At 37.7% G+C, this 21765-nt stretch overlaps 1 protein-coding gene across 4 annotated transcripts in view; it reads right to left on the reverse strand.

Annotated features, from left to right (window-relative positions):
• SLC10A7 (solute carrier family 10 member 7) overlaps window positions 1-21765 on the reverse strand; it is a 254752-nt gene that overhangs the window by 210833 nt on the left and 22154 nt on the right. The window contains exon 5 of one of the 4 annotated variants that reach the window (XM_047091250.1): window positions 8732-9324. The exons of the other annotated variants lie outside the window; for them this stretch is intronic. Coding sequence (XP_046947206.1) covers window positions 9244-9324 — 81 coding nt within the window. The 3' untranslated portion in view covers window positions 8732-9243. Of the gene's footprint in view, window positions 1-8731; window positions 9325-21765 lie in introns of those variants that run through there. 4 annotated transcript variants of the gene reach the window in all.

Consider the following 21765-nt stretch of genomic DNA (forward strand, 5'->3'; position numbering starts at 1 on the left):
GAGAAAGTTGTGGGGAAAAATACAAATCAGATTAATTCTTCACCCATCTGTTAGGGTTGGGTGATGACTAATAAAACAAAGATTTTAATTGTCAGCTGAAGGGTTACACCAAAATAGCGGGATGATGTCTAAGATTTGCAAATACAGTTGCATACCTCCCATTAGGCCAACTCCCTATCATATTTCTTCTTTTAATTGGGATTTTTTGAAAGAATCATACCAGCTACCAATCTACCAGAAAGGTTTTATTGAAGCATACCTCTATAAAGTGCCTCTGAGGAAACCAAGAGGGAGCAAGCAGTGATACAAGTTTAAAAAACAAAACAAACAAACAAAAAACAAAACACTTAAGTCAAGGACAAATGTTATTTTTGAAACAACAAAGATCATCAATATTTTCCCCAAGGCAACAAATAATCATCAACATCTTAATTCCTTTTTTAGGGATTATTATTCAATTCTAAAAATCTGTACATTCTGAGAAAGAAAAACTAATTTACTATTTGTTACACACATAGAATATAAGCCAAGTGGGATAACCGCTTCATCTGTGAACTTTAACATTTTATCCTAAAATCACATTTTATCTATTTCTAACACGTGAAATCAAATGGTACACTACAATATGACATTTATGTTCTTACATAGGATGACAGGAAACTCACCAGATTAGCTAAAATATCTAACATATTCATCTCATATGGCATATCTGTTAACATAAAGCCCTTGTTTTATGTTTCAATGGTCGTTATAATATCAAAAATACCAAACTATACAGTGACTTCTACCTTGGACTGTATTGCATAAACTAATGATTCAAATACCCTATTTTATCATAACACTATCTACTCTGTTAACGTTCACTGTAATTACCACGACCAATGAAAATTTTCAGAAGATGAACGTAAAAAAGACAATCCTGTGCAATAATAATTCATTTATGCTGAAATAATTCCCCAAGTAAAGAAAAACAATATATCAGTGTGGAATAAGCAAGTCAAAAGGAGACAAATACTGTATGATTCCAATTGTATGAGGTTTCTTTCTTGAGGGGTCAAATTCATGGATATGGAAAATGAGAAAGGGGGTTGCCACGGGCTGGGGGGAGGGAGGAATAGGGAGTTTTTATTTAATGAGTACGGAGTTTTATTTTGGGAAGATGAAAGAGTTCTGGAGATGGATGGTGGTGATGATTACACAACAATGTAAACTGTAGTGCCAATGAGCTATACACTTAAAAATGGTTAAAATGTTATGTTTTATGTGAGGTGTATTTCACCATGTTTTTTTCTTAATTACATTAGCTTCAAAATAATACGTAAACTCAAAGATAATGAAAAATCGGAGCTCATTTATTTTGAATATCTGTCCTTGACAAAAGATGCATAAAGTTTATGAGAAGCATTACCAACCACACTTTACTGTATGTATTCTTATCACCATCACTCAAGAAACAACAAAAAAAGCACAAAATCAGTCTTGAATACATTAGCAAAAAGGATTCAAGACAGAATATTTCCAAAAATTCCCCTAAGTGTCTAGAGTTTTGTACTTAGCATTAGGAATACTGCTGCTAAATAACAAAACTATTTCTCAGTATTAATCCGCATTTCCAAAAGAATCAAAAGAGGTAAAATATTCAAGACAATCATTGAGCTATTTTTTATAATACTGCACGTATTAAGTTATAATGGACCCAGGAATCACTTTAGCTCTTCAAGTGGCTTCTAAATATATTATTTTGAAATACATTCAGTGTAGCTCCAGTATTAAGTGTACTTTATTATATCCCATTATTTGAAAATTATATATTTTACATCAATCGTGATCAAGTTTAGTTGCAGACAAAAAACTACTCCAAATAACAATGCTTATACAAGAGAGGTATGCTTGTAAAAGAAGCCTGGACGTAGGCAACCCAGGATATGGCAACGCCATAGTCAAAAGAACCCAGAATCCTGTTCTTGATGCTCCACTATCATTAGCAGCCTGTCTCTCAATCTTAAGACTGCTCTTCAAGCTGTCGCCATCAGGTCAACATTCCAGTAAGCAGAGAGAGGAAGGAAAAATGAAGGCTGCGCCACCCACTTTTAAGGAGACATCTTGGATGTGATATGCAATACTTCCATTTACATTTCACTGGCCAGAATTTAGTTACATGGCCATTGGAACACCACAAATTCTAGTAAATACAGTGTTTAGCTGAGTGGCAGTGTGCCCAGCTGAAAGGTTCTGCTCTAAAGAAGGAGGGAGTATAGATATTAGAAAGCAACCAGGGGTGTATGATACATATATTAACCAGCATAGTCACTTAATCAATACAGTTTTTTTAAGAGAAAAAAATCATTATTATTGGTATCTAATTAGTATAATTTATACAAAAGAATGGGAGTTGTTAAAAAAATCACCAAAAATTCAACAAAATAAGAAATTTAAAGTTGGATCAATTTTTTTTAATTTTTTTTTTTTTTCAACGTTTATTTATTTTTGGGACAGAGAGAGACAGAGCATGAACGGGGGAGGGGCAGAGAGAGAGACACAGAATCGGAAACAGGCTCCAGGCTCCGAGCCATCAGCCCAGAGCCTGACGCGGGGCTCGAACTCATGGACCGTGAGATCGTGACCTGGCTGAAGTCGGACGCTTAACCGACTGCGCCACCCAGGCGCCCCTAAAGTTGGATCAATTTGAGAAAATAATATTCAATTAGACAGATACAGGAAATCAATTCATTTCCTTGCAACATACTTTATTTCCTTTACTTCCTTGAGTATGAATTGAGCACTTATGAAATAAATAAATTGGGCAGATTCTCCAAATTAGCTAATATTCTGTGTTGACTTAGACTGAGTCAATGCAAAACAGAATACAACTTTGGTATGGATTGAGGTAAATGGTCTTCCGCCATCCCACCCCCAACCTTTGCCACGACTGGCAGGGTAGGGGGTTAATGTCAGAAAAGAACCCAAAGGGTGAAAATCAGGATAACCAAACCAACATCCCCCAAGACCCTCACACCTAGACCAAATGGAGAATTATTTCTACAGAATCATATGAGATGGAGTTTAAAGAGATTATATGATTTGACTCTGACTGGAGATTTTAGAGAGTTATAGTTATAGCTCAAGGTCCTCTCAGGCGGCCATCCATCTCGACTTCTGCAATTTCCAAATAAAGCTGCAGTGATTCATTTTGAGAAGGCTTTGGAAGCAGCACTTTAAAGAGTAGGTAGCTGCCTAGAAGGAAGACCTGAGGGTACATGACACCAGCAGGCTTTGGGATGGGCCTTGTGGTCACAGCTAAGCAGAGTCACACATCAGTTGCACACCCCACAGGAAGCTTCCTAACATCTTGGTGCTGAGGGCAGAAGGAGTCCCGTGGACCCTGCGAACACCTGCTGTACACAGAGCCAGGGTAGAAGGCAATCGCCTGTCATAGAGGACCTTCAGAGGCTACGATTGCCAGAGCAGATGGATGAACCCTGACAGCTTCTGGAAGAAGAAATAGTGCCAGGGATGTGCATGCCTCTGTCATTAGAAGGCCAAGTTAAGGATTTGGAAACCGGAGATGTCCTGCTCTAGGCTGAAATACAGTTATGCCCCAAGGAAGAAACCACACATTAAGAGACGACACTGAAGACAGCGACAATAACAAAGGTGCCAAGGGATCATGCAGAAACCTACTAAAGAGTCCAGTTTGGTTAAGACTTAGTGGAGGAACTAAAATTCACCAGAAACAAATGAGGGAGAGACAATGATGAAAGATAAATAGGAAAAGGACAAGAACGAGAGAGGGGAAAGTTCAAAAGATAAAGACATAGATCTTAAAAATATAAAGACAAAAGTGAAGAAGCTTTAAAAAAATCAAGTAGACTATCATAGTACTCTCTCTTCTCTCTTCCCAGCCTTTTGAGGCAAAAAGAAATAAGTGAAGCAATTTAGGCAAGGAAGAGAGAAAACACTAAATGTTTTTTTCAAGTATCATGTTAAAACTATGGTTTTCTAAACCAAGGTGGAATATATCACATTTAACTCCTAACTCCCAGAGTAGTAACACAACATACAATAAGACAATTCAATACCTAACTCAATTAACTATATCAAATAGACTTTCTAATCAACAATTTTTTTAAAAGCCAGTCATCTAATAGCATCACCTAATAGCAGTAACCTAATAACAAAGTAACTGTAATGGTTTGTAATTTGCAAAGCATGTTCACATATGTTAATTTAATCATTTCCCCAGTTAGCACTAAACAACATGTATCTACTGCCAGGAAATATTTTACATAACCTAATCAATAGTATGGATTTAGGGAGGAAAGTAGGTATGTACTAATAGGGTTTCTAACATTGAAGTTAATTTGTTATTTTTATTTCAATAACATTTAAAGAAAAAACATCTACACTGTGTCTTATAGTTTCAGATACCAGCTAGAAGGGAATATTGGTGGCTGTGTTCCTGGGGGGGATTGGCTTCCTGGTGGTAAAGGTTGGATCTGTGGTACCAAAACAATTTCGAAAGCCTTCTCGTGTTTGAAGAACAGAAGGAAATCTCAGATTTGCTATCACCTTCTCATCCAGTAGGGAATGGAAACTGCTGAGATATATTTGAAGATTTTCTCTGTGACTACGGCAGTGGTGATTTTTTCTTTTAACTCTACAGCTGCCACGATGCGTATAGGTTTGGCCTACCTGTGCCACAGACCCACCCACACCATCAGTGTGGTTTCTGGTTTTTCCACTCAGATTTTGTATCCATGGGCACAGCAAATGGCAATTCTGCCACCAGGTCACTGTAAGGAAGCAACATTTGCAGTGCAATTGTCAGTCGTGATGCGACCGCATCCTCACTCAGCCTGCATTCCTGCTCCCACATGCAGGTAACAAACTGTGCTGCGTCAGCCAGATCACTGGGACAGGATTTGTGAGCAGCATCCCTTCCAGCTTGGATCTTAGAACAAGTTTACCTTCACCTCACTCGGAAGCACTTTCAAACAATTTCCTAACCGGTGGGAGAGAACTTGAAAGCGGATCACTTCCAAGGACCACCTTTCCAACCAGAATTTGTGGGCCTGGCTCAAACCCTAGGGACCTCTCCAGGCCCCTGCTTACTGACCCCACCTACTCATTCACACTCACTTGTTGCTTATGCTCCTGCCAATTTCCCCCATTTCATTACCAATCTCTGTGAAGGCAGACTACCGCTGGATTCTCTTTGTACTCTACCTCTCCGCTCCTCAAAATATTAGTTCAGTGCTCTGTAAATTGCAAGTGTTCGATAATGTGTTTCAAGTTAATAGTGCATTGACATTCGATCTCCCAGAACAATTTCAAACCGTCCACCTGTAATGAAGAGCCAGCATAAGATCCAGGTGTTCCTTCCTGGAGTTCTGTTGTTTTTGCTTGAGATATTGTATGATGGGATGAAAGCGGCCTGGAGAAGGAGTCCATACTTTCCAACTGTGTGACTTTAGTCAAGGCACCTTACCTATAAATCCTAATTTGACCAGCTACAAATATCAGGGTAATATAGTACCAGTCTTATCTACTTCGTACAATTGTTAGGAAGTTCAAAAGAGAAAATACACGTAAAGGTATTTCAAAAAATATGCAAAAGAATTTAACTGTATTTATCACAATAGAAGATGACCTAAAGAAGTATTCTTACATATATTTTAATTGTTTACACTGAAACTTCCAGAGAGAAAAAAAATCACTATTTATTTTAAGGAAAAGAATTTTTTACCACATCATTTGTGCCAAACAAAAACATTTATCAAGTACCTATGAAGGTCTTCTAGTGTCAAAATCATTTTTCCCACTTGAGATTTTTATTTGACTAGATAGTTTAAGACCATCCAAAATAAGAAAGGGAAAAAAAAACACACTCAAGGTCCCATTCAGTTATTAAAATGTCTGTGTACACTTTTCATCTTTGAACTGATCTGAAAATACAAGATCAACCTTATAGAAGTCTTTTTTATGTCCTTCTAAACATCATGCCCACCATTTTGGAGGTTGCCACCATCTAAGTGGCTGTGGCTGCTGATGTTTAGATGAAGCAGAATAGTTGTGAATAACTGGGAAAAGTAAAAATATTGCAAGACATTGCCAATTAGGTATCTTGATTTTTCTATAAAACTGTATGATATTTACACAAATTTATTTAATATAGGATGAAGTAAAACAAGATATGAATTACTGCTTTAATAAGACATATTTAAATCAAGACCTGGATAGGGCTAGATTTAAACACATTCCTTCAAAAATATTAATCAATTCAAATAGATTTACTATGCCCCTGACATATGCCGAGTGCTGCACTGGACACAGAGGATACAGCTGTGAATAAGAAATATTCACAAACACTGTTTGCCATCAAATGGAAGCCTCGGTGAGATACACAGACCTTTGCTGTGCTGCCCATGCCTGGATGGGGTACCCACCACAGGGCCCTGGCAGAGATGGGAAAGCATTCTGAAGGGAGACCTCCTGTCAGGTAGAAACATCAATGCCTACACAACTATGTAGGGATCATTTTTTCTGCAACTATGGCTTTTGGGTCTACTTATAGGTCAACCTCTGTTTTTCTCACCTAGGTAGCACAGGCACTAAGCCACATATAGAGGGAGACCTTTGAGTGCCATCTGTCCTAGCTCCAGTGTTAACTGAGGGACTGGCAGAAAAGGGAAAGGTGGGCACATAGACTGGAAAGCAGAGCACCTGGTTTACAATCACAGCTCTTCTTCTGGGCTACACAATGCTGGGCAAGTTTCTGTATCTCTTTTTGTGCCAGTTTCCTCATCTACAAAATAGGAATAATAGTACCTAACTCCAAAGGCTGTTAAAAGGATTAAGGGAATTAATGCATGTAAAGCACTGAGGCCAAGGACTGACATATACCAAGGGCTATAAAAGCACTGGCTATTATTATTTTGATGACAAGAGCCTACTGTGATCTCAGTGGTCTCTTACTGGGTGGGTTAGCAGCTAGCTAAATCCACTTAGGGCACAGGAATTGCCCACAAAAGTTAACAGTGCTTACTGGACTGTGCACTGTTACAGTCCTGAGTCATTCCATCATCCTGCTGTTCCCTTTTTATTCACCCAGGTCAGAAATAAGGAAAATGCAGAACAAAGCTAGTATTTCTTCACATCCCTAAAAGGCTTTGTAAAAAACCTGAGGTTTGTTGGGATGAGCCCTGAATGTTGTATGTAAGCCAATTTGACAATAAATTATATTTTAAAAATTATTTTGAAGTAAAAACAAAACAAAACAAAACAAAACAAAAAACTGAGATTAGGCTCCTTCCAACCAGTAAAAGGCTCTTTTATTTAGCAAACAAGTTTCTAACTCAATTAACTTCTTTCCTCTTTCTCTATTGATAATCAATTTATAATGAATTGGGCCCAAAGTTCTAAAACTTCATCAACCATAGGCAAACTGTTTCTTAAAGTAGACTTTTTTGGGGGGCACATGGGTGGCTCAGTGGGTTAACCAAGATGGCAAGTGGGTTAAGCCTGACTTTGGCTCAGGTCATGATCTCACGGTTCATGAGTTCTAGCCCTGCATTGGGCTCTCCACTTATAGTGCAGAGCCTGCTCCAGATCCAATCTCTCTCTGCCCCTCCTCCACTCATACTCTCTCAAAAATAAATAAAAATAAAAATTAAAAAAAGTAGGCTCTTTTTTTAGCCCTCAGAAGTATTTCAGGTGTGCCTGGGTGGCTCAGTCAGTTGAGTGTTCAACTCTTGATTTGGGCTCAGGTCATGAGCCTAGGGGTCATGAGATCAAGCCCTGTGTCGGGCTCTGCACTGAGCGTGGAGCCTGTTTAAGATTCATTCTCTCTCTCTCTCCCTCTGCCCCTCACTCATGCTGTCTCTCTGAAATAAACAAAATTTTTAAAAAAGCATTTCAAACATAATTTGAAAATGAAAACTTTTTAAATAGAACTACATAATTCCTCCAACAAAAATTCTATCTTTGGTTATTTACTAAAAGATGATGATATCAAACCAACAGAATTCATGTCTTTTTATAGACTACTTGAGCATAGGTAGATTTTTTTTATTTTAATGCCGGCTCTCATTTTTCATGTGAAAATGTAATATGTACCCCACCTTTAATGGCAAGTGTGCAAACACAGAGCAGAGCAGTTGGTAGTTAAAACTACTGAGGAACTGGAAATATCGTACTTCGGAGGAACAAAAACAATAAATGCATGCCAGTAACTGCAGATCACAAATGTAATAAGTATTTATGATGGCTCATTTTGATGAGGACTCAATGTAAACTCCAGTGAGAGTTAAGGCATATCAGTCCCTGTTGTCCCTGAAAATGGGACCCATAAAATCGAAGAGCATTTTTCATAGGCTAACTCATTATGCATTAAAAAAATATTAGTATGTATAAATATATAAATATGCTTTACCTCATACAGTTAATTTCTCAGACTGTTTTTTTGGAATTAAACTATCACGGTCTGCCTATTTGAGAAAGTGTACCATTTTCAAAGCAGTGTGAACTTAACGTAATTGTAATTAGATGAGAACTTTGTAATCCCACTGTCTCAGAGTCCGTGTCTGAAGGATCATTAAATAAGAAACACTATGGGGCATCAACTGAAAACTTCCCACAATAAGTTCTCTCAACAAAATTTAAAATTTATTTGCATTAATGACAAAATATGACTAATCTAGACAGAATATTGTCCAAGTCTATCCCACTTTATTCTGGCACAGTAAGTTTATGAAAAGATCCTTGAAGGAGAGACTGAACACAAACTTATGGAAATTACTGTCATGGAAGTGACTTCATCATTACTCTGAACAACTTTGTCAGGACCGTTGTATGACTGTGATAGAACTAGAGTCATTCTCTAGCTTCCCCAAATGCTCCTTTGCCATTGTTATTATGGATATTCTTGTACAGCATTAAAGGGATCAGAGAAAAGCAGTTCCTGAAAATGAACCTCAAAAATTGGTTGGAGAGCCAAATACAAGCAAAACTATCTGATAAAGGGTGAATGTCATGACAGAGACACAAAGGAAGTACCAGGGAAGGCAGGAAAGATTAATTCTGACTGGGCGGCTGCAAAGGCTTCCCTTCTGCGAAGGGAAGTGGTATTTGACTTAGGCCTTGACTGATGAGTAGGACTTCATCTGGTAGCTAGGCGGATGAAGAGGTGTGTTCTCCAGGAGCGGACTGCTCAAATGAGCTGACCACAAATGGCAGAAGAATTGATCAGGAACACAAAGTCCCCAAGCGGTCTGAGGGCCAACACCAAAGGAGCCTTCTGCAAGTAACAGGCAGCCAGGAATCCCCCTGGGAATAAACCAAAGGCCAATAAGTCTGTCCAGAGGATCAGAAGAGCTGACTCAAGAGGAAATAGGATGGCAGTTTTCCACTACAGGTTAGGATAGTATTTTTCAAACTGTAATTCACAAAATCAATTTAGTGAATACTGACTGGCATTTTCTTTCTGAAATAGAAGAGGAGAAAAGAAAAGGAAGGGAAGGAAAGGAGAAAGGTGGAAGGAAGTGGGGAGAGGGGAAATGAGAAGAGAAAGTGAATTATACATAGAGTAACTATACTTTAGAAACTTCTCAGTTTCTATCTGTGGGTTGTAATTTTTTTAAAAATTGAAAATCACTCATTTAGAGGGCCCTGCAAGTCCAATATCTTATCACTTGATTAGAATGCAGCTCAGTCCCACTCAATATATTCAGACCATTAGTTTGGACCCAAGTGTTCTTGGTCATGAATAATCTGCTTGAAAAATCTTATTGCACTAAGCAGAATGTTCTCATTAGGTACTTAGGAGACACAATCTGATATCTTCATAATGCAAGTAAAGTTTAAAAGGATAATTTTCAAAGTTTGTAGCAATGCAGGAAAGATTAAGCTTGGTTCCTTTAGTCTGATAGATGCTGAATATTCCCATATGAAAGATACATGTATAATACCATCCTGTTTCATAAAGCATATATTCTCATAAGGAAAGTTAAGCTGAGAAAGCATGAAGATCTACAATTAATGCAATACAGTTAATCATATTTCACCAACAAGCAAACAGCTTAAAATAACAGATTACCTCCTGTCACTTAAATAGGTCCTTTTAGCATAAATATAGACAACAAACTGATGGCTGCCAGAAGGGAAGGTGATAGGATGGGGAAAATGGGTGAAGGGAGAGGTACAGGCTTCCAGCTATGGAATGAATAAGTCACAGGGTTGAAAAGCACAGCACAGGGAATATAGACAGTGGTATCATCATAAAGTTGTATGATGACAGATGGTAGCTACATTGGTGGTGAGCACAGCATAACATACAGACTTGTCCAGCCACTATGTTGTACACCTGAAATTAATGTAACATTGTGTGTCAACTATATTGTAATTTAAACATTTATAAATAAGTCAAATATATACGTCCTTTTCTTTTTCTTCCCCAAAGTATTTTCATCTAAAACAACTCTGTCACCTGATACTAATATTACAGTGTGTGCTAACTGGAATTTAAGTAAAAACTTGGAGAAAAAAATAAATAGATATAGATAGATATGTATAAATAGATACAGATTTATTGTAGATAAATACATAGACCAATCAGCCCTATTTATACACAATCAATTAAAAAGCTAAAAAAGAGAATACCCAAGATCACAGAGCTGGTTAAGGACAAGGCCAAGGGAAGAAGCTAAGTCTTCTCACATCCAACTTATTGATATTTTTGAAACTCCATGGTTTAACAAATTATTGGGAGTAAGTATCCTATTTCCGGTAGCAACAACTTCGTAAGTATACACAAATACATGAGTAACCGGAATGTAGTCAATGCACAGTAAGCCACAGAACCTGAAAAATGTACACACCCACAATCTGGAAATAAAGGTAAAAATAATCAAATTTTCTATAATAAGACAAATACAAATATTAATCAAATTAGATTAGCTAACAAAGAACTTGTGCGTTGTTTAAACTAGTGTTTCCTCAAGATCACTAATAAACCCAGGGTATTTCCCGAGAAAGTTTGATAATTAAAATGTAATTAATTCAAATAAACCAAATTGCTGAAAAATGTTTTATGTTGGTCCTAATATATGCAGACATTCTGATACTGAAAAAGAATTAGATAAGAGATTTTCAATGTTTATGTAGAACTGTTCAAGGGAGACATGGTACCTGATTGTTCTTGTGGTTGGTTGGTTTGTTGACTTGGAACAGAACCAGGGTGGTTTTCCAGACTTTAGAGAAATATCCTGCAAATCTGTTCAACCCCCTTTATCTGGTTCTAAATTCCCAAAGCAGGGCAGCTGGGTGGCTCAGTCGGTTAAGCAACTGACTCTTGGTTTCGACCCAGGTCATGATCTCATGGTTTGTGAGTTCGAGCCCCACATCAGGCTCCACTCTGACAGCATGAAGCCACCTTGGGATTCTCTGTCTCACTCTCTCTTTGCCCCTCCCCAACTTTTTCTCTCTGCCTCTCTCAAAATAAATAAATACACTTAAAAAAATTTTTTTAAATAAAAAATAAATTCCCAAAGCAATCTTTCTACTACTACTATGTTTCCCCATTCGTTTTCATTCCCAGAAGGGGTAATCTTAAATATCTGACTAATATTCCTGGTTATGGTAAGAAACATTTATATAAAAATATTGAAGACCTATAATATAAACTAATACAAAGTAATAAACTGGGATTATACAGTTTATTAAATTTATTTACACACTCACCATCTTATACATTTAAACACTAGCCATCTTATATTGCAATTTACTGTTTATGTTTTATATCACTTACTCAACTGAAAATTCTATGAAGGTACTATATATATAACAAGCTATAGCAAGCACTCAACATACATATTTTTAATGAATGAGTGAAGTGAGTGAATAAGTAAACTCAGGCGATCAAATTCTTGAGAAAGCAATGATAACTAGGTGACCCCATCAGTGACAAAATCATCATCATCTACAATGATGATGCCGATGCTTGCTTGATATGCTCCTGAACAATTTATGAGTACTTCTTCATATGATTTCTTAAGATCCTTGTATGCAATCCCATGAAATAAAGATGCAAATACTCCTCAGATGAGGAAACCAAGGCTCACAGAGAGAGGTCCTGGGCTTACCTGGTGACCACTTAGGCCACTAGGTGAATAATGGTAACAACTGCTTTGATTCCTGGGCAAGTGCATCCTTTGCTAAAGGTCAGATGGCTTAACAACACAGGGGGTGATGTTGCGCCACAGCATGTTGAGCTGGTGTTGCTTAAACACTTCTCACCAAAGATCAAGACTGGTCCTTATGTCTGAGGCAGAGACAGACTGAAAGGTGGGGTTCAAAAGACTTCAGCCATGGAGAGAAGCACCCAGTTACAGGAATCCAGCAATGCTAAATAAGGTGTTCCAAGATCAGATCCCTGGAAGACATTCCCATTAGGATGGAAAAGGAGCTAGACAAGGAGAAAAGGGATGATGAGAGACAGAGGAAGAGAAATAGGAAAGAAGAGCGTCAGGGAAGCAAAAGGAAGAGGCAAGCAGCCATGGTGTCAAAGGCTAGTTAAGTCATGGGGGACAAAAACTGAGAATTGGCCACAGAATATGGTGAACACAAATCACTGCCAACCATTAAGGAAACGCTTTTGTTTAGAGTGGGAGAATGGAAGACAATTTGAGAGGCATTAAGGGGTTAAAGGGGAGAATTCTAAGTTACACACAAACAAAATTCTGGAGAAATCTAGGCATGTTTCAAACAAGTTTTATAGCAGCTTAAAACAAACACAGTCAACTCTTTGCAGGGCTTCTAAGAATACCAACCTCACCCAGAAGATGAGACCAATGTTAAAGGGTATATACGGAAGAAGAGTAGTTAACATACAATTTCTCGCTGCTGCTGCTGCTGCTGTTGCTATCCTATTCTTTAATCTGTCAGAGAGGAAGAATGGTCACCATTTCCCAGAGAGCACAGGAGGCTGCAGGGAAATAAGTGCCCATAAGCCAGCTTGCAAGAGGGCTCAACACGGAAAGCCTTTTTCAGATATGACATTTCTCCAGGAGGCCATTAAACTTCCACTGCAAGCAGAAGCAGTAGCGGACCCCATTTAACAGAAGAGAAAGGCAAGGCACAGAAAAGCTGAGTGATTGCTGAAGCTGAGACAGTGACTGACAGGTCAGATTTCCTTCTCACTTCAAGTTGGCTCTCTGCTGATCAGATCTACTCTAAATGCCTTTATAAATGTTTCAATGAATCTTATCTTCATGCATTGGATTAGCAAGATCAACTCCCCACTGATAATGCAAAATAACCCTGAAATGTTTCATGCCTGACTGATAAGCCACAAATTGAACTTTCTGTCTCCATTTGGACTGTGATGATCTTGATCTTTCACCTCTAGCAAAAATCTTCTCATAGCTATAATTTTAAAGTTAGTAATGAGTGCTTCATTTGCTTTCCAAGCAGACAGAAAACCTTTTTTAAATACACTCAGACTGCCATGACCTTCGTCTATGACTTAAAGAGTTCACCACACGTAATAATTTTCTTTGCTCAGGAGACATTCTTAAGTTTTCTTTGAAGAGATTTGGGCAATAGCCCCATTGATGAAATTAAACACACACACACACACACACACACACACACACACACACACACCTTTTAACTTAATTACCTCTCTACTATACCTGAAATCAAAACTTTTCTTTAAAATGTGTTTGGAATGCTACATGACTACCAAGGAGTTCTAAAATCCCTCAACCTACTAATTAAAATATAATAAAAATGCCAACTAAATATGTTTACTTAAAAGGAGCATACCGCCTTAACCCTAAACTAGGCAAGGAACAGCCTACTGCCTAGAAGAAGCAAACACAGTCCAGATTCCTAAACTGAAGTTCTGGCTGTCCTACATAGGTGCGTGGGGCTCAGTTCACTTGGGGTGCATTTTAGGCTTTTTCTACACTAAAAAAGGAAAACAATAATCTGATAAAGTGGGCCAATACAAAGCCATTTTACTCTGTTTCACCTATTTTTGTGAGGTTTATAACATGAAATAGAGGTTTTGAATAGTGTGATATCACACTAAATGTAGACTTTTGAAAGCAGGCCTCATTCTCCTTTTTACTCCCAGTGTTTATAAAGTGAGTGTGGTAGCTAAAGGGTATGTCTCTCCATTGGATGGGTGCCCCGTAATGTGGGTCGAGATCCGGTAGAAGCCAGTGGCGCCAGAGGTGGAAGAATCCACCTGAGGCAGGACAAAGGAGATAGTCTATTGACTACACCACAAGGGAGTGGCAAGCAGGACAGCAGAGGAGAGGCTGTCTGCAAAGAGGCAGTGGGAGGGGGCTGCTTTCATGGAGGGAAGGTGAGGAGGTATGGCGACACGAAATTTTCACTTTTTTGTAACTGTGCCTAGTTGTCAGTAGCCCATTGATCAACTAGGGCCTATGGATATTTCAGGGTGGGTCGCCTGATGGCCCTGTCTGTATTCAGCCAGGTGGTCACCATGGCCCTTTGTGCATTCCATTGCTTAAGCCTGTTTGCCTAAAAGCGGCTTCCATAGTAGGGGCTTAACTTCTGGTTGAGTACTATACTCTATTTCTTTTTTTTTTTTAATGTTTATTTATTTTTGAGAGATACCGAGTAGGGGCAGGGCAGGGGCAGAGAGAGAGGGAGACACAGAACCTGAAGCAAGATGCAGGTTCCAAGCTGTCAGCACAGAGCCCGAGGTGGGGCTCGAACTCACAAACTGCGAGATCATGACCTGAGCCAAACTCAGACACTTAACTGACTGAGCCACCCAGGCGCCCCTAATTCATAATTTTTAAAAGAAGAATCCTGAGGCCCATCTACCACACATTCTAGTTCAACAGATCCTAAGGTGGAGACAAGGATATTTTTTTTTCTCCTAACCATCCACCCATAATGTTGGTATGGGTGATCTATGGAATTCACTTTGAGAAACAAAATAAATAAATAAATAAATAAATAAATAAATAAATAAACCAACATAAATAACATGCATGTAATCAGCACACTGCTTTTAGTGGTGAAGATTCCTTATTTTCATAATTCAAATTACCAGGCTTAGCCTTAAACACAGATAAGATAGAGTTTAGCATAGAATACACTCAGATCTGACAGGAAACTCCTTCCTACCCTGCCCTGATTTTTATTTATTATGATTCTTAATGCTCTCCCTTTCTTTTTATTTTTTCTTTCAGGTATTTGAAGGCAGAAACCCTTAATTATATTTCTCTCCTACTTGGTTTAATGTTCAAACTCACAAAACTTCACAAAGTCATATACAACTTTGCAACTTTACTCAGAAATTAAGACCTAATATTTACTTCACATTTTGAGGCATGGGCGATTAGCTGAATCATTCCTTTTCTCAGCTTGCAATCATTCCTTTTCTCAGGAAAACAGTGTAACTATTCCCAAATTCTACCTTTCTAGCTTTTTTCATTAAACAGCAGCATAAGTGATAGGGAACTGAAATATCTCTGTAACAACAGCATGAAAACTACATAACTCTATCTCTTCAAACTTGGAAAAATAATGTGCCAGTTTCTTAAAGAAGAAACTTCTTTCATAATCCCTTCCATAGTTACTATGAGGCAGAATCTCCTTGAATTTAAATACAATGATTTCTTTAGCCAGTCCCATAAGGTTTTAAACATTTATAAAGCTTTGAGGGAAAAAATTGTATTTTTTTACCATAGAACTTTACATTTGGAACAGAAATTTATTTATTTACTTATTTTAAAGTTTATTTATTTATTTTGAGAAAGAGAGAGTGCGGGGAGGGTCAGAGAGAGAGGGAGAAAGAAGAGAATCTCAAGCAGACTCTGCACTGTCAGCACAGAGCCTGAGGGGGGACTGGATCTCACAGACCCTGAGATCATGACCTGAACCAAAAAAAGAAAGCAAGAGTTGGAGACTTAACAGAGGATCCACCCAGGCACCCCTGGAACAGAAATTTAAACCAAACAAATGTATACAGTGTTAAACAAAGAATAAATGTTTATCTCACGTCTCCCATGTTAGAACAAAATAGAAAACATGTTGATCTATCACTTTCTTACACTTGGCAATGAAATTAGGGTCCATCAGGTCTTATTACTCTTTCTAGTAAAAAGGAAATGAAAGTGCATGTGCATGCACACACACACACACACACACACACACACACAAAACCACATAACCACCAATCAGACCATTTCAACAGCACACCTTATAATCTTGCAGTTTTGAAAAGTTGCATTTAAAACTGTTATATGAAGGGGCGCCTGGCTGGCTCAGTCGGTTGAGCGTCCGACTTCGGCTCAGGTCACGGTCTCACGGTTCGTGAGTTCGAGCCCCGCGTCGGGCTCTGGGCTGATGGCTCAGAGCCTGAGCCTGCTTCCGATTCTGTGTCTCCCTCTCTCTCTGCCCCTCCCCCATTCATGCTCTGTCTCTCTCTGTCTCAAAAATAAATAAACATTTAAAAAAATTAAAAAATAATAATAATAAAACTGTTATATGAATAAAATGAATGAATAAATAATGAATGAATAAATGAGTGATCACAAAAAAGAATTTAGCTATGTTTCTAATATTTAAATGAAAGTAGTTTAAAATTTAAAAGCCACAAAATAAGACTGTGAGTCAGCTATGCCCTTAAATAGTCTCATTTTAATACCTAAAGGATATGCTAGCATTTCAGCATATAAGCATTGTTGTGCACATATGCTGACTTCCTTCTGCTGCTAAAACTTATTATAAACTCCAGTTGGCTCACTGAAACAACAATCTAACTTATAAAAACAGATACTTTTTTTTAACTTTAACAAGAAGTAACAAGACTATTTCTTGCCAAAGTGCAAGCTGTGAGTTTAAGGAATGTGCTAACTTTCAATTCATGACAAAACCTTTTGGTAATCAACAGTTTTATGGGAAAAGCATTTAAAATGAAAGGTGTATAATAAGTAACAGAAAAAACTTCCTCCTAAGTTATATAACAACTTCACAAAATAAAAATAAAATCATTCCAAATGACACTACTATATCTGCATTCATCCCCAAAATCATTAAATACAAATATGCTACACAATCTCACATTTCCTTTAATACACCAGAACATATGCTACACGTGTATATTTATATTAAAGATGAATATATAAATATACGAGAGCATAAACTAAATGTAAACAAGTTTAACAACACAAAATCTGGAAGGAAAAAAGTTTTCTTATATGTTATAAACACTGCAGAGAATAGTCAGTTTTAAAGGACAGTGCAACATGGAAATGTGCCCAGCAATTTTCCTACCACATTGAAATCCACAAGGGTGTATAAAGCTGCTGCGTACAAGGCAGAACAGAGAATCATAGAGAAGTAGAATCAAAACCTTTACCTGATGGAACCTGATAGTGGATTCTGCTTTTGGACCTGTTCTTTTTCTATTTTTTTTTAAATTTTTTTTAATGTTTATTTTTACTTTTGAGAGAGAAAGAGAGACAGAGCGTGAAGAGGGGGAGAGGCAGAGAGAGAAAGGAGGCACAGAATCTGAAGCAGGTTCCAGACTCTGAGCTGTCAGCATAGAGCCTGATGTGGGGCTCGAACTCTCGAACAGTGAGATCATGACCTGAGCCGGAGTCAGACACTTACCCAGACTGAGCCACCCGGGCGCCCCTGGACCTTTTCATTTACATGGACCAATAAATTCACTTTCCACCCTTAGATTAGATTTTTCCCAATACATTATACAAAAGATTAATCTTCCTTTACATTTCCTTCAGCTAAATCTTATATTCAGTTACCTTTTAACATTACTTTAGAAAAACATTAAACTTAAAATCATCTAATACCTTTCCTCGCAGATCACTTTCTTCCACAATCTGATGTAAATATTGAAAAAGTCCACTCATTTCATATCAGAAGATACGATCCAACTGGACTTTGCAAGCTCAATTTTCAATACCTATGAAAACTTGTAACTTACTCCCAGGACTACAAAAATGCTTGATAATGATAAAGGTGTACAATATAATCATTTATGTACTAGACCAATGACATTAGAAAACAAAGGAGATATCTATAAATTCAACATTATTAACATGCAACATTAATGTAAATCATTTAAATATCTACTGGGGAATGAACCTGTATATACAATCTCTAATGCTATATGTTAATGTCAACAAAATGAGTGGACTTTGAACTTCTGCCAACAGTCATCCGAGAACAAAAGGGTTTTTTAGTTTAAAAGCTCTTAAGGGGGGCGCCTGGGTGGCTCGGTCGGTTAGCGTCCAACTTCGGCTCAGGTCATGATCTCACGGTCCATGGGTTCGGGCCCCGCGTCGGGCTCTGTGCCGACAGCTCAGAGCCTGGAACCTGTTTCAGATTCTGTGTCTCCCTCTCTCTGTGACCCTCCCCCATTCATGCTCTGTCTCTCTCTGTCTCAAAAATAAATAAACGTTAAAAAAAAATAAAAAATAAATAAATAAAAGCTCTTAAGGGAATCACATCAGAAAGAAAGACATAAATGACGACTTTGAGCCAGTTAACACTAGGTCCTGAAAAGACCCTCCTCTCAAATTCTTTCAAAGCAATAGAAAGAGAATCACAGCAAGCATTAATCTAAGACTCCTGTAACTCCTCTAGCTCAGTAATGATGTGGAAACTAAAAAGAACTTCCCAGCATAATGAAACGCTGGTTAAATCCAACTCTCTGTCAATTCCATTCCTGGACCAAGAAACTAAATGCAGATAAGAGAAACACATAACGATGAAGTCTGGCTTCATTTTAAATGCATGACCATGGGTCTCAGATCCGTAGTGCTTCCAGCAATGCTACCATACTCTCCAGTTAATTCACTCTCTTCACCTAGATGGCATTTGCACACTTTCTCCTCTTATCTCAAACATTAATACCACCTACTCCATCATCAGTCTCAGCTGCTGAGAAAAAAAAAAAAAAAATGAAAACCAGAAGAGAACTGAGAAAATCAGAAGAGCCCTAAGGAATGAAAAGTCATCAGGACTCCCAAGTGCACCCTTTCCACCTATCTTCATGGATCTCTAACCACACACTCATGAATAAATGATCCAAGTTCCACTGAAGCTCATGCAACCTGATACCATTCTCTTCCATTTGATCCAATAAATTACTCTAGCACTCCCTTAAATCAACAGCTTCCTCTCAACTATATAATCCCCACCATGATAGAAACACACTGTCACTTCTGTATTTAAAAAAATCTTGACCTCATATCCTTCTTTAAATATAGCTTCATTTCCCTCTTCCCTTTTATAGCAAAGGACCTCGAAAGTGTTGTGTATACCTTCTGTCTCCTTTCTTCCGATTTTTTCTTGAGCCCATTCCAAACAAGCTTTTGCCCTTACACTCCAACAAAACCACTCTGGTTGAAGTTACCAATAACCTCCACGTAGCTTAATTCAATGGACAATTCTCAGAATTCATTGCACACAAACTTATATCAGCAGATTTTGACAGAGCTGATCATACCTTCCTCCTTCAAACATTTTTTTCACCTGGCTTCCAGGATACTCCCTATTTTTCCTTCTGTCTAATCTGTTGCCTTTCTCTGTTCCCTCTGCTGGTAACTCCTCATTCTAACCACTTAATGTTGGAGGGTCCCAGTGTTCAGTACTTGAACTTCATCTCTTTTCTAACTATGCTCTCTCTTCATATAATCTCATCCATCTTTGTTTTAAATATCATTTAATAAAGAAACAATAGAAAAGATCAATGAAACCAGGAGTCAGTTCTTTGAAAAGATTAACAAAACTGATAAATCTCTAGCAAGACTCATTGAAAAAAGAGAGAGAGATGACCCAAATAAGCAAAATTACTAATGAAAGAGGAGAAATAACAACCAACACCACAAAAATACAAACAACTGTAACAGAATATTATGAAAACCTATATGCCAACAAACTGGACAACTTAGAAGAAATGGATAAATTCACAGAAACATATAACCTACCAAAACTAAAGGAGGAAGAAATAGAAAATTTGAACAGACCAATTGCTACCAATAAAATTGAATCAGTGATCAAAAAAATCTCAAAAAACAAAAGTCCAGGACCAGACGGCTTCACAGGAAAATTCTACCAAACATTTAAAGAGAGTTAATACCTATTCTTCTCAAACTATTTCAAAAAATACAAGAGGAAGGAATACTTCCAAATCCATTCTGAGGCCAGTATCACCCTGATACCAAAACCAGATAAAGACACCACCAAAAAAAAAACCATAGGCCAATATCTTCATGAATATAGATGCAAAAATCTTCAACAAAATATTAGCAAACTGAGTCCAACAGTATATTTTTAAAAATCATATATCACTATCAAGTGGGATTTATTTCCAGGACAGAATGGTGGTTGTCAGAAATGCAGAAAAAGCATCTGACATCCACTCATGATAAAAACCCTCAGCAACCCCATCCTTTCAGCTCCTCAGTCAAAAGTCTTAGAGTCATTCATGACCCCCTCTCTCTCTCATATCCCACATTCAATTGATCAGCATATCCTGTGCCTCCAAAATACATCCAGAATCCAACCACCTTTACTGCCTTCATTACCATCCTGCTCTTCAAAAGACACTGGTAAGAAAATGAAGACAAGCTACAGACTGGTAGAAAATATTTACAAAGCATATATCTATGAAGGACTTGTATCCAGAATATATAAAGCTCACAAAGCAAGCTTTTCATAAGAAAACAAACCACCTCCGTTTAAAACAAAGAAAAAAAGGCAAAAGATTTTACACTTCACCAAAGAAGACATGTATAGCAAGTAAACACATGAAAAATATTAATGCTCAACATTATTAGTAGCTGGGAAATGTAAATTAAATTAAAACCACAATGAGATACCACTAGATACATATTAGAATGACTAAAATTATAAAGACTGACAATGCCAAGTGCTGACGAGATGTGGAGCACTGGAACTCTCAGACACCGCTGGCTGAGATGTAAAATGGTAAAACCACTTGGGAAGATAGTTTGGCAATTTCTGAAAAAGTTCAACATACACCTGTGGTCCAAGAAGAGAGCTTGTATATTGACAGAAATGGTCCACCTCACAAGCTATTTATAGATGATTTATAACTATATGTTGGTAATTCTCGCCTTGGTTGAAAGATGCTAAAACATACACCGCCAGATGATCCCAACATTCCATTCGTAAGTATTCCCAAGAGAAATGAAAGTGCACATTCACTTAAAGTTTTGTACACACTGTTCATAGCCCCAAAGTGGGAAATGCCCAACGTCCACCCACAGGTAAATGGATAAACAAACTATAGTATATCCATAAAAAAATAATAATACTCAGCAATAAAAGGACTGAACTATTGATACATAGAGTATAGATGACTCTCAAAATAATCACGCTGAATAAAGGAAACCAGAAAAGAAAAAGGTGTACACACTGTATAACTCCAGTATATAAAAGTCTAGAAGACGCAAACTAATCTACAGGGACAGAAAACGGACCAGTGGTTGCCTAAGGAAGAGGAGCACTAAGAAGGGCAGGAGGGAGGGATTACCAAGGGACACAGGAGAGTTTTGAGGGTGATGGATACATTCATTATCTTGATTGTGGTCATGGTATCACAGGCGTACACAGACATCAAAACATTAAGTTGTTTAGATGTATGCAGTTTATTGTAATATCCACAATAGCTCAATAAACCTATTTTTAAAAAGAATATAGCAGGCACTTAATACACTTAATAAATATTTT

Source organism: Lynx rufus, unplaced genomic scaffold, assembly GCF_022079265.1.
Source record: "Lynx rufus isolate CCGP_SWC_20201006 ecotype Redwood Valley unplaced genomic scaffold, mLynRuf1.p SCAF_3, whole genome shotgun sequence".
Lineage (NCBI taxonomy): Eukaryota > Metazoa > Chordata > Mammalia > Carnivora > Felidae > Lynx > Lynx rufus.